Source organism: Mustelus asterias, chromosome 7 (assembly GCF_964213995.1).
Source record: "Mustelus asterias chromosome 7, sMusAst1.hap1.1, whole genome shotgun sequence".
NCBI classification, from domain to species: domain Eukaryota; kingdom Metazoa; phylum Chordata; class Chondrichthyes; order Carcharhiniformes; family Triakidae; genus Mustelus; species Mustelus asterias.
The window spans coordinates 90222553-90237209 of record NC_135807.1 but is presented as its reverse complement, the minus strand read 5'-3'; the positions used below and the strand labels follow the sequence as shown (position 1 = coordinate 90237209).

The following is a 14657-nucleotide window of genomic DNA, read 5'->3' as shown; positions in this document are numbered from 1 at the left end:
CAGCACTATTGCCGGAATGTTGCCTTTGCCTCCAGTGTATCCAGTGCCTCCAACCATTTCTTGATATCACGTGGAGTGAATCGAATTGGCTGGAGATGGCATCTGAGATGCAGGGGACCACTGGATGAGGCCGAGGTGGATCATTCACTCGGCACTTCTGGCTGAAGATTGCTGCGAATACTTCAGCCTCATCTTTTGCACTGATGTGCTGGGCTCCTCCATCATTGAGGTTGGGGATGTTTGTGGAGTCTCCTCCTCCAGTGTGCTGTTTAATTGTCCACCACCATTCTCGACTGGATGTGGAAGGACTGCAGAGCTTACGTCTGGTCCATTGGTTGTGGGATCACTTAGCTCTGTCAACCACTTGCTATTTTTGCCATTTGGCATGCCCTGTTTGGTAGCTCCACCAGGTTGGCACCTCATTTTTAGGTATGTCTGATGCGTTTTCCTCAAACCCCCTCAAAACTTCCTACGTTATATCCATGCCCCCTGGTTATTGACCCCTCTACTAAGGGGAAAAATTTCTTCCTATCTACCCTATCTGTGTCCTTCATAACTTTGTATACCTCGACGAGGTCTCTCCTCAGCCTTCTCTGCTCTAAGGAAAGAAATCCCAGCCTATCACGCCTCTTCATAGCTGAAATGCTCCAGCCCAGGCACCATCTTGATGAATCTCCATTGCACGCTTTCTAGTGCAATCACGTCCTTCCTATAGGGTGGCGACCAGAACTGCACACAGTACTTCGGATGTGGCCAAATGAGCGTTTTATACACCCCCATCATAACCTCCCTACTCTTTATATTCTCTGCCTCAGCTAATAGAGACAAGTATCTCATATGCATTCTTAATTACCTTATCTATCTGCCCTGCTACTTTCAGGGATCTTTAAACACTCACCCCAAAGTCTCTCTGGTCTTTTGTACTTTTTCGTGTCCCACGGTTCATTGTCTATTCTCTTACCTTGATAGTCCTTCTAAAACGCATCACTTCACACTTTTCAGGATTAAATTCCATTTGCCACTATTCTGCCCACCAGACCAGCCCATCTATATTATCTCATAATCTCAGGCTTTCCTCCTCATTATTCACCACATCATCAATTTTCGTGTCATTTGCAAACTTAATGATTTAGATCATTAAATTGCACAACAAACAGCAAGGGACCCAGCACCCATCCCTATGGTACACCACTGGACATAGACTTTCAGTCACAAAAACAATCTTCAACCATTACCTTCTGCCACTTAGCCAATTTTGGATCCAATTTGCTAAATTGCCCTGGATACCATGGTCTCTTAATCTTCTTGATCATTCTCCAATGCGGGACCTTGTCAAAAGCCTTACTGAAGTCCATATCGACTAATTGCACTGCCCTCATTTGCACACTTGGTCACCTCCTTGAAAAATTCAATCAAATTGAATACAAGTTATTGGAGAGGTAGAGTGAGTGAGTTCCAGAGCTTAGGCCCTCAGCAATATATAGAAAAGGCCACCATTGGTGGTGCAATTAAAATCAGAATGCTCAAGAGGCCAGAATTGGAGGAGTGCAATTGGGTGTTACAGAGATGCCAAGGATGAGGTCATAAAGGGATTCAAAAAGAAGTTGCGAATGTTAAACTTGAGGCTTTGCTTACACAGAGATAATTTTGGTCAGTAGTGATGGGTGAATAGAACTTGGTTTGAGTGAGGACACGAGCAACAGAGGCTTTGGTGACAGACGATGTTTAAGGAGGGTAGAATGTGGGAGGGTGGTCCGGGATGCATTGGAATGGACCAATTCCATGTTAACCAAGGCATGGATGAGTGTTTCAGATGAGCTGAGCTAGGCAGGGTCGGCTAATGTTACGAGGTGGAATCATACGGTTTTCGAGATGGCATAGATGTGATGTCAGAAGATCATCTCAAGGCCAACTACAACATAAGGACTGCATACAGCCTGGTTCAGCTTTAGACAGCATCCAAGGAGAGGGATGAAATCAGTGGCCAGCTGACAGAATTTGTGCTGAGAACCAAAGACAAGGTTGACATTGGGGCTGGGATTTAATGGAGCACGCTGGTGACGGCATGTTGATTGGGGAAATGCAGGGTATATAATTGGGTGGGAGTACTTGCTTCCAATTCCTGGCATCAAAAAAGCTGTCTTCAATTTGGGGTGGGGTATGGGAAGGGCTAGACTTGGGAACCCTGCCTGCTGGTGGCTGGATGACAACTAGGCTCATAAGTGTCACCTAAAACCAATTATCCCATAATTCACTCATATTTAATGGTGACTCAGGAATTTACTGGGCCTCGCAGGGGTCTCCCATGGCTCCCAAAGGCCACTCAGTGAAACCCGTGGGGTTTTGTGCAACCCTGTAGGGCAGGTCCCTCATTGACAGGCACATGGTGCCTGAACAAGAGACCTGGCATCAGGAAGGTGGAGGAGGGCACTGAAAACCAACCCCCAACCATTGCACCCAGTCACCCTACCAACACCTCGCCAGCCAAAAATCCCATCCGACTCCATTCACTTTTCTCCAGCGATCCAGTGTCCATCCCAGATGAGGCCTCTGAAACATTGCAGGCAGTCGGCACCACTTCCTGCATCAATGCAGGCCTTTAATTGGCCCACAGCTCTGGAGGCCAATTAAAGGCCTCTGCATGACAGGCCTGATGCTCGTGTGCGAGTGCCTGAGTACATTTAAATGTCAGGCCTCTTAGGCAGCAACAATGGAGGACTCCCACTGTTTTTTTAATTGTAGCAGGGGCAGGGGACCCCCTTCATTGCACTCCTGTTGGAAAGTTTTCTAAGGTCGGGACTGAAGATTACTGTTTGTATCTCCTAAATGGTCATTTGAGACTGCCAAAGCTATTACTCCTTGTCGCTTTTCTATAAACTGGATGAGATTTGTACTTGTGAGAACAGTCAGGGTGCTTCCACCACCACCAACCCACCTCATAAACAGTCAATTGGCATTCTATCCCACATAAAGAGCAGCCCCTAGGATGACACACAAAAGCCTTTTGGCAGCTCCAGAATCGTATTCCATCTTAAGTTACTGTTTTCCGATGATAAGTAGAGGAACAAGAGTTATGGTTAACTTTCTAGTTCATAAGAATTCAGAATGTTCTCATGCCAGCAGTGGATAATCATTACTTCTTTCATTTGTAGTCAAGGGATTAAACCTTAATCTCTTTCATTCATATGCAAGAGGCAGCTTTCTTTCCCCAAAGAGTGTTCAGGATGTTCCACTTTTTTCAGGTTTAACTCTCAACCCATCAACCACACCTGCCTGAGATTTATTCCAGTTAAAATTCCCTCATTCTGTGTGTTAATTTTAATGTTATGCATTCAATTAACTTTGAACTATAGAGCTAACATCATAACAGTGTATCATTCCCACTACATAGATTTATGATTGCCAACGTGTTAATTGAGAGCAAGCAGAACATTCAAACTTTGCGCAAAGGTTTTATAACCCTATAGGTCACCAAATGGTTAATTAAAACAAATTACTACGGATGCTGGAATTTGAAACCAGAAGAGAAGATGCTGGAAAATCTCAGCAGGTCTGGCAGCATCTGTAAGGAGAGAAAAGAGTTGACGTTTCAAGTCCAGATGACCCTTTGTCAAAGCTAAAAGACATAGAAAGTGGAAGATATTTATACTGCAAGGTGAGGGAATGAAAGATGAGTCATAGCCACAGAAACCAGGGGAAAAGGCTGCTAATGGCAGTCCATAGAGAGAATAAAGGGTGTGAATGGCCAAACGGCAGAGAAGCTAAAATCAGAGGGTAAGCTGTGACAAATGAAGATGTGGGGGGAGAGGGAGAATGGGTGGGAGAGAGGTAAAATTTAGAAAAAGGGGGAGAAAAGGTAAGGAAAGGGGGGATCAAGTAGGGGAAAGAGTGGGGGAGGGGAAGAAAGATGAAGAAAGACAATAAAGAAATAAAAGGTAGAGAACAGTAAAAAATTAAATAAAATGAAAACAAAGGGGTGGAGGTGGGGTAGAGCTAATCATCTGAAGTTGTTGAACTCGATGTTGAGACCGGAAGGTTGTAAAGTGCCTCGCCGGAAGATGAGATGCTGTTCTTCCAGCTTGCATTAAGCTTCACTGGAACATTGCAGCAGGGCAAGGACAGACATGTGGGCATGGGAACAGGATTGTGTGTTAAAATGGCAAGCAACCGGAAGGTCAGGCTCCTGAATGCGCACAGACCGAAGGTGCTCAGCAAAGCGATCACCCAATCGACACTTGATCTCTCCGATATAGAACAGTGAATGCAATACACCAAATTTAAAGAGGTGCAAGTGAAATGCTACTTAACATGGAATGTGTGTTTTGGACCTTGGATGCTCAGCATGAAAGAGGTAAAGGGGCAGGTGTTACACCTGCGATTGCATGGGAAGGTGCCAAGAGTGACGGGAGAGGTGTTGGGTATAGTGGAGGAATGGACTAGGTTATCCTGGAGGGAACGGTCTCTGTGGAATGCTGACAGAGGGAGTGAAGGGAAGATGTGTTTGGTGGTGGCATCGCACTGGAGTTGGCGAAAATGGCGGAGAATTATGCTTTGCACGTGGAGGCTGGGGTGAAGTGTGAGAACAAGGGGGATTCTATCCTTGTTCTGGGAGGGAGGGGAGGGGATGAGGGTCATGCACGGGAGATGGACTGCACGCTGTTGAGGGCCCTGTCGAATACTGTAGATGAGAATCCACAGTTGAGGAAAAAGGAGCACATATTAGAAGCACCACTTTGGAAAGTGGCATCATCGAAACAAATGCGACAGAGGCGAAGGAGCTGAGAGAAATGGATAGAGTCCTTACAAGATGTGGGGTGTGAAGAGCTGTAGTCCAAATAGCTGTGGGAGTCAGTGGGCTTGTAATGGATATTGGTAGATAGTCTATTATCAGAAATGGAGACAGAAAAGTCAAGGGAGGGAAGGGAAGTATCTGAGATGGACCAGGTAAAGGCGATGGAGGGGTGGAAACTGGAAGCGAAGTTGATGAATTTTTCGAGGTCTGGATGAGAGCATGAAACAGCACCAAAATAGTCATCGATGTACCAGTAAAGAAGTTGTGGAAGGGGACCCGGGTAGGCCTGGAACAAGGAATGTTCCACATACCCCCCCATAAAAAGACAAGCATAGCTGGGACCTATGCGGGTACCCATTGCTATTTTTTTGATTTGGAGAAAGTGGGATGAGTTAAAGGATAAAAGCAAATTACTGCAAATTACTACTCCAAATGGTTAATAATCTGTTTCTAAGTCAGTTGTTTATGAGAAACAAAATGAAAAAAAGGTCCTGCTTTGCAACACTTGCTCTATCAAACAAAATTGAAACTCTTATAAGATATCAAGTATGTTATATTACTACAGAAATATATGTGTTGAAATTTGCATTGTATTTGACAATGCTGCTGAAATGTGTAAAGAACCATATGTCCAAGTTAGTCTAAGCTGCTCTTCTTAGATGAACCCCTTTGATTTGTATGAAAAGTGTAAGGATTAATTATGTTAAAAGGACATACTTTATCTGCATTGCATGCAGAAAAGTCAGAGTATTACGAAATAGTGTGCAACTTCAAGCGATTGTCCTTTAAAGCTCTGAAATAGTATTTTATATTCATCATTAATGCTTAAAGGGACAATAACCTTTTTAATTAGCTTATATTAATTAGCAAGCTTTAAGTGTCTTGATTTGGCTGAGTTAGCAACTCAAAGAAATAATTCAACTGATCAGTCGTCAGCCTGCTACCATGTTCAAGTAGGCATATATTATGACAGTACATTGCAATTTTATAATAGTGCTGAATTTAGAAGCTGTGAATAGAGATTCTACTCAAGTGCATAAAGAATAATTTCTACAGGGTCATCTGGGCCAATTTTCACTCAAGAATTAATGTAATGCAGAACCATGAATTGCAATAGTTTGAAACTTTCACTCTACATCAAGTTTGAAGATTAGTTTTGTTGAGAAGATTTAAAACATTAACTGGAAAATCAAGGAATGACATGAAACTACATTTTACAACAAGTATGATTAGCATTTCATTTCAATCATTTTGTTCCCTGAATATGAAAAATCAGTATTGGTCAAAATCAATAATTGAAGACAGTCTATCTTTCAACAGGTTTATCTGTTTAGAGGTCCAGATCTACTGCAAGAGTTTTTACACCAATCCTCTATATTCATGCCTAGCTGAGAGACTCATAAAAAGGATTTTTCTGCAAGGGGTTCTGTTTTGACAACTGGAGAGAATGGTTATCGTTGCTTGATTGACATCTTTAAGTGGTTATAATCGGTTGTTCTTTCTGTGATCTCCTTTGGCAGTGTCTCAATGTTTATTTGTACACAATTAAGACATGTGAAGTGTTTGAAGCCTCTGTTATTAATACTTTAATGATCTGTTTTAAGGGTTGTAGTAACAGCAGTTTCTTTTCAAAAGATGTGTCGGTGGGTGTTTTCATTTTGCTCTCCGAGGGGTTCTGCACATGCCATTGTTACGAACTGGTACATAGTATAATGGGTGACCGTGGGGTGGGTGGCTGACATGTGTTGGCTTGCAGGGGGTATGAAAGGGGCATGAGTAAGACCTTTGGAACTTACTTTTCACAAGGTTTCTGAATCCAGAGTGTAGTTCACAAGTCCTCTGGGGGTTGCCATGATCCATGAGTCATTCAGAAACTGACTCGCGCCACAAAAACTGTGAGGGGCTAGGCGATACCAAACTCTGCAGTGCAACCAGTAATTGCTGGGACTATCCTTACAACCTTTTTTGAACAACGGCAAATAGATTTTTTGACAGTTTTTCCCATTAATCATACAATTATTGGATGATGATGGGAAATGGTTCTATAGGTGCCATTACATTTGTCATATGTGAGCTCTGATAGTAAATGTGGGCAGGCCATTCAATCTATGTCCTCAACCATAGATACACTTTCCAACAGGATAATAATTGGGTGCAGGATCTAGGGCTGTTTCTTTGAATTATGAATTGGTCCAATTTACCATTTAAATTGGTTAAAATTGTTGTTAGAAATTACAGGAATAGCACACAAAGTGCCAAGTATATATTGCTAGAAACACCAGTGGGTCATGATTGTTGTAAACCTGCAACCCCGCATATTTCAGGCATTGAAAAAACAAGGCAGCAAACAAGGAACATTTTAGGAAATCCTCAGATCAAAACCCTTGAGCAAACTGGCTGTTCTACCTTGTTTTTAAGTAAAAACTACAGCATTTATTTTCTCCTGCAAATGTGAAAGAAGGATGTCAAAAGGGCTCTGCTATTATCCGTTTTCTGTATTCATTGCGTCCTTCATAATCGAAATGCAAATCTTGTTCATCTGATTTTTTTTCCTCAGTGGAATAAAGGATTATCTGATTTATTGCATTGATATGACAGGTTTAGGATGAGAAAGAATAGGAAAGTGCACAAGTGATATCTTCAATCGTTAACGACTTTGCATTAGCTATTTAAAATCAACTTTTACAAAATGCAGTTACCAAGTTCTCATTTTGCATATAAAATCTTAATGTTCTTGGTTTCTTCGCCTTTTATTTGTTTTTTTGCCAAATGTGGTGACATCAAAATTCAAACTGGAAGTAGTTGGAGGCAAGCTATTCTTGGCAACCAGATTTTCAGTTGTTCTGGTATCTTTGTTATTCATATGAAGTATTAAATGACAGATTCAAATATTCAAACTTCACCCTCATTCTCTTCATCTCAAACTCATTCACGATGGTAGCAAGGAGACTCGGAAGACTGCCGCAGAGGCAAGCGGCAGGGATTAGATTAACAAGTGAAAATAATCATGTAAACAATTGCTACCTAAAATACCTGTAGCAGTGAGGAAATAATCTGAGCTGTTTCTTGGACAATCCTCTCATGTTTTAAATAGTTCAAACCATAAAATCAGCAGCACTCTTGTCGGTGGCCTTTGTTTGACACATGATATCCCATATTTGTAATTATGAGAGGATTTGACACAGTACACTGGGAGAAACTGCTTCCACTGGCAGGTGGATCAGTAACCTGATAATACAGAGTAACGTTAATTGGCAAAAGAATCAGAGGTGAGTTTTTTTTAACATGCGGTGAGTTGATATAATCTGGAAACCACTGTCTATAAGAACATTGGAAGCAAATTTGCGAGTAACTTTCAAAGATGAATTGGCTAAAGGAAATGTTTACAGTGCAATGGGGAAAAAGCAGGGGACTGGGACAAATTGGATAATTCCTTCAAAGAGATGGCACAGGCATGATGGGTTGAATGCCCTCCTGTGTTGTACGATTCTATGTTTCTCTTGGCAGGCATTTGTATTTTCAGTTGTAGTCACCATTTATTTGAAGTTTATGAATTGGTGGCATGGTCCCCCCCCCCCCCCCCTCCAACATCCTGATCTCCACCACCAGAAAACGAGAGGGTGAAACTCAGTGACAGAACATCCTGACACACAAAGGAGCCTGTCTCATTCTGGAGTTTGGTTACCCTGCTGGAAATAGCAGGAAGATATTTCTCTGGTGGATACTAAGAGGAAAGGTTTTCCTCCAACAGTCCAATGTGAGAGTACCTATCTCAACACCCACAATTGGTGAAATTGGAACTCAAAAGACATTCTGGTAATGTTGCTCAAACAGTCACTTATCCTTTCAGCTGATATATTAGGTTATCAGAAATAAAATCATTTTTATGTAACATCTAATAGCATTCAATCGCACAAAATAGTAGGTCCAATGCTTACTGTCAAGAGAATCATCTAGCTTTATATGATGTTGTGCACAATTTTCTTTTTCTTTCAATTGTTTGGCTTTACTATCCTGAATCTTATTTTTTTTGTTATTTCCTGGTGAATCTGCAGAAATCAACAACACTTGTATTTGTTTAGCACCTTAAACACAGTAAAGGTTCCAAGGCCCAAGCAGTACTATCAAAAACTGTTCCTTCCCACCTCCTCCCTCCCCCCCACAATGTCCACCACCCCCTCTCTTCAAGTACCGACCAGTAATTCTGCTTGGACACTTGGCCCAGTGACTCTTCTTCCAATATTTTAGCAATCAAAGTGTTTCTTGACATATTCCGGTTCTCAAACAGGTTAGCTAATTGTGAATTAGCTTCAATCCCTTTTACAGAATGATTTTTAAATCATTTGAACTGTTCATAGAATCATAAAATCCCTACAGCGCAGAAGGAGGACATTCGGCCCATCAAGCCTGCAACGACAACAATCCCACCCAGGCCCCATCCCCATAACCCCACGCATTTACCCTGCTAATCCCCCGAACACAAAGGGGCAATTTAGCATGGCCAATCAACCTAATCAATTTAGTATGGCTAATCGCACATTTTTGGAGTGGGGACGAAACTACAGCACCCGAAGGAAACTCACGCAGACATGGGGACAACATGCAAACTCCACGCAGACAGTCACCCAAGGCCAGAATTGAACCCAGATCCCTGGCATTATGAGGCAGCAGTGCTAACCATTGAGTCACTATGCCACCTGTACTGTTTGTCACCATTTTCAGAAGTGAAGTAAATCATGTTACCTCACAGTGTCAGAGTGAAATGTGGTCCTCAGATAACTTAAATATTGAAAAAAATGATTGCATTGGAATTAATTTTGTACTGGAATATTAGTACCTTGAGTGCAACTTTTCTGTTCCAAATCACATTTAAATTTGTGCTTAACCATCTCTGGAGTTTCTGTTATCAGGGTAGAAACTGCAATGAAAAAGTCCAAAAAGTATGTTGAATTGGAATTGCAACATTATCATTGTAAAGCACACATTAAATTGAATGCAAGCGTGTTATCCATCATCTTAATATGAAACAAGTTTATTTTTCCTGATCTCAGAAGTTATTTTATTTCAGCCAGGAATGTTTAAAACCTTATTACGTTAATCCTTACAGCCTTACCAGAGTCAATATCCAGAAAGTGTAGAACAACTTACTAAACTGTTAAATGTTGCATAGTATTCAACTAAAAGGTGAATGATGAATTAATATTGGTAATATCTGGTTTCAAATGTTTAGCTGTTCCTCTTTCCTTTTTGTAGGTGGGAAGCGTAGTGCAATTCCATTGCAAGAAGGGCCATTTACTGCAAGGATCCACCACTCGGATCTGCCTTCCTGACCTCACCTGGAGTGGAATTCAACCAGAATGCATACGTATGTAAATTAATCCAGATGTGTTAAAAAGAAAATATTTTCTAACAAAGTTGGCATGTGTGGTAGCTTCTGCTCACATTTATCAAAGATTGTTACAAAGTGATTTTGTTTGGTTAAGATTTGAAAATGCATAGTATATCATTTACAAATGATCAGTACAAGTTCAATTCAGTTGAATAAGGGAAATGATAAGAAAGTTTATTTAATCCTTAGGTTCTCATCCAGTCTCATCTCACCGACTCATTATCGTGACTAAAATTACCCCCAAAGCATTTGATAAACCCTCTCCAACCTGACAAAGATGAGGTTTTCAGATGATTAAGTAGTGCAATCTCAATTATAAGGCTCAATAATGAAATTTAATAGTGCCCTTTGTTTACTAGCCTGCCTCCTGATTGGGAAAGTGGATTACACAATTTCAGTTGAAACACTCAGAATGAATGAATGAGCATTCAGCAATCAAGTGTAATAGCACAGAGGTATGATGGTGGTAAAGTCAGTATCTCCCCTCTGAGTCAGAATGTAATGGGTTTGAGTCCCAATCCAAGACGTGAGTGCAAAAAGCAAGGCTGACTCCCCAGTGCAGTAATGAGCAAATGATGTAATGTCAGAAATGCTGTTTTGTAGATGAGTTGTTTCACTAAGGCTGTCTTGGATGGACATGACAGATCCCAATACATTATTTTGAAAAAGAGCAGGAGAGGTATCCCCCATGTCCTAGCCAATATTTTTCACTCAGTCAAATTATCTGTTCATTATCACAAAGCCCTTTGTGGAAATTGACTGTGTGCAATGGCTGCTGATCTTTCTACATTACAATGGTGAGAATATTTCAAAAATGCTTAAACAAAGAACAAAGAACAGTACAGCACAGGAACAGGCCCTTCGGCCCTCCAAGCCCGTGCCGCTCCCTGGTCCAAACTAGACCATTCTTTTGTATCCCTCCATTCCCACTCCATTCATGTGGCCATCTAGATAAGTCTTAAATGTTCCCAGTGTGTCCGCCTCCACCACCTTGCCCGGCAGCGCATTCCAGGCCCCCACCACCCTCTGTGTAAATTACGTCCTTCTGATATCCGTGTTAAACCTCTCCCCCCTCACGTTGAACCTATGACCTCTCATGAACGTCACCACCGACCTGGGAAAAAGCTTCCCACCGTTCACCCTATCTATGCCTTTCATAATTTTATACACCTCTATTAGGTCACCCCTCATCCTCCGTCTTTCCAGTGAGAACAACCCCAGTTTACCCAATCTCTCCTCATAACTAAACCCCTCCATACCAGGCAACATCCTGGTAAACCTCCTCTGCACTCTCTCTAAAGCCTCCACGTCCTTCTGGTAGTGTGGCGACCAGAACTGGGCGCAGTATTCCAAATGCGGCCGAACCAACGTTCTATACAACTGCAACATCAGACCCCAACTTTTATACTCTATGCCCCGTTCTATAAAGGCAAGCATGCCATATGCCTTATTCACTACCTTCTCCACCTGTGACGTCCCTCTGCGTATCTACACCCTTTATGGTTCTGCCATTTATTGTATAGCTCCCCCCTACGTTAGTTCTACCAAAATGCATCACTTTGCATTTATCTGGATTGAACTCCATCTGCCATTTCTTTGCCCAAATTTCCAGCCTATCTATATCCTTCTGTAGCCTCTGACAATGTTCCTCACGATCTGCAAGTCCAGCCATTTTCGTGTCGTCCGCACACTTACTGATCACCCCAGTTACACCTTCTTCCAGATCGTTTATATAAATCACAAACAGCAGAGGTCCCAATACAGAGCCCTGCGGAACATCACTAGTCACAGACATCCAGCCGGAAAAAGACCCTTCCACTACCACCCTCTGTCTTCTGTGACCAAGGAAGAGTTTTAACAACACCAGGTTAAAGTCCAACAGGTTTATTTGGTAGCAAATACCAGTTCTTCACCCATCTAGCCACCTCCCCCTTTATCCCATGAGATCCAACCTTTTGCACCACCCTACCATGAGGGACTTTGTGAAATGGTTTACTAAAGTCCATATAGACGACATCCACGGCCCTTCCCTCGTCAACCATTCTAGTCACTTCTTCAAAAAACTCCACCAGGTTAGTGAGGCATGACCTCCCTCTCACAAAACCATGCTGACTATCGTTAATGAGTTTATTCCTTTCTAAATGCGCATACATCCTATCTCTAAGAATCCTCTCCAACAACTTCCCTACCACGGACGTCAAGCTCACCGGCCTATAATTTCCCAGGTTATCCTTCCTACCCTTCTTAAATAACGGGACCACATTAGCTATCCTCCAATCCTCTGGGACCTCACCTGTGTCCAGTGACGAGACAAAGATTTGCATCAGAGGCCCAGCGATTTCATCTCTCGTCTCCCTGAGCAGCCTTGGATAGATTCCATCAGGCCCTGGGGATTTGTCAGTCTTTATATTCCCTAAAAAACCTCACACTTCCTCCCTTGCAATGGAGATTTTCTCTAACGGGTCAACACTCCCCTCCGAGACACTCCCAGTCAACACATCCCTCTCCTTTGTGAATACCGACGCAAAGTATTCATTTAGGATCTCCCCAACTTCTTTGGGCTCTAAGCACAATTCCCCACTTTTGTCCCTGAGAGGTCTGATTTTTTTTTCTCTGACAACCCTTTTGTTCCTAACGTATGAATAAAATGCCTTGGGATCCTCCTTAATCCTGTCTGCCAAGGACATTTCGTGACCCCTTTTTGCCCTTCTCATTCCTCGTTTGAGTTCTTTCCTACTTTCTTTGTATTCTCCAGAACTACCTCCGTTAGTTGTTTATAAAGTGTTTGGTACATCCTGAGGTGATGAAAGGTGCTTTATGAATGTAATCCTTTTGTTTATTGTATAAAATACTGGGTAGTCATCAACACAGACTAGTTCATGAACTTTTCAAGATCAGCATCCAGCCTCATTTTAGTTTGTTGTGCCTCTGGAATGATGGTGCAAGGCAAAACAAAGTGTTAATGGGACAAGTTGAGAAAAAGAAGATAGACTGGAATAGAAGAGGGAAGCAACAAAAGTCTGGCAAAGTGGTAATGGCTGCTGTGGCTCTGAATATAATGGAAGAAAGGCAGGTAGTCCCCAGAATGTGGATCACCTCATCAGCTGCGTACTAATAGGTGATTTCCAAACCCCAAGCACCAGCCCACAGTGCCACATTTTTCAATGGCTCTATTCCCAGCACCTGATATCAAAAAGAAAATGGGAATGTTGGTTCAGATTTAAAGTTGTTTAGCTCAATATTAAGGCCAGAAGGCTGCCAACTGGTTGATAGAAAGTGAGGTCAGAGTCGGATTGGGTTTGAGAATTCAAATGTTCAGTGAAGACTCAACCTAGGTATTCAGCAAAGCCAACACCCAAAATGAATTTAGTCTCCCCAGTATAGAGGAGACTGAAGTGTAAGCAGCAAATACGAATATTCTCCTCTTCCAAGGTAGAAGAAATACAAGTAAAATTGGGGTGGAAGATGTGTTGTTTCCTCCTTTTCCCTTTATCTTGTTCAGTTCCTTTTTAAATGCTGTTGATCTGTAACACACCTTCCACTCCTGAGAAACATTGACTGACTCACTTCTGTTTTTCCATAGATGCTGTCTGATCTCTTACATGTTTTCAGCATCTTCTATTTCTGTTTTCTTGCTAATATTGTTTGATTTTCTGATATTAGGTTAATTGTATAGATTAACCCACCCTGGTTCAGATTAATGCCATTTAGTGGATAAGTAACAAAAATATTGTTGCCGGTAACTTTGTTTATTTTGAAACTGTTTAAATTCCACTGTGCCATGCTATGAAGGAAAGATGGCTTGGAAGAAAGATGTTACCTATTATTTTTCTAACTGTTCAGTATTGCTCTTTTCACCCTACCTATACATAATGGTTATGACTGCAGCGCACAACTGCAAACAGCCAGAGACACCTGCTCATACCAATGTAGTTGGGATGGATCTTCCTTCACTGGGTTATGTATTGTTATACACCTGCCAGCCCGGATTCTTCTTAGCTGGAGGATCAGAACACAGAGCATGCAGGTCTGATGGAACGTGGACAGGGAAATCACCAATCTGTCATGGTAAGATGTTTCTTCAAAAGCCACCAGTTTGGCCCTATCACTTTCAGTGATCATTTGAGTGCCAAAAGCTTAATGCTTTTGTTGGAAGTGATACATTAGCAGATGTCTGAGAAGCTAGAGGAGATTACTGCGACTCAGTCATGCATATGTCAGTCACACTTTCTGAATTGCCATTTAAGCTTCATTGTAAGGTTCTTTCTGTCAGCTTACCAAATTATTAAAAAGCCATTGTATGCCTAGCGATAGTCAAATTTTGGTCTACTTATGATCTAAATGCATCCTTGTGAATAATGTAATAGTAAGGTAAAACTAATAATCACCCCTGCTATAGAAGCTATTGGTTCACTGGCAGAAATATTGCTACCGAAAGCCAATTTTTAAGATCACAAAGTCACAAAAATATAATCC

The 14657-nt window shown here is 41.9% G+C and overlaps 1 protein-coding gene across 1 annotated transcript in view; it reads left to right on the top strand.

Moving 5' to 3' along the window:
* Positions 1-14657, top strand: part of csmd3b (CUB and Sushi multiple domains 3b) — a 1683329-nt gene that overhangs the window by 1649121 nt on the left and 19551 nt on the right. Inside the window, exons 63-64 of the mRNA XM_078215503.1 lie at positions 10046-10157; positions 14070-14249. Coding sequence (XP_078071629.1) covers positions 10046-10157; positions 14070-14249 — 292 coding nt within the window. The remainder of the gene's footprint in view (positions 1-10045; positions 10158-14069; positions 14250-14657) is intronic.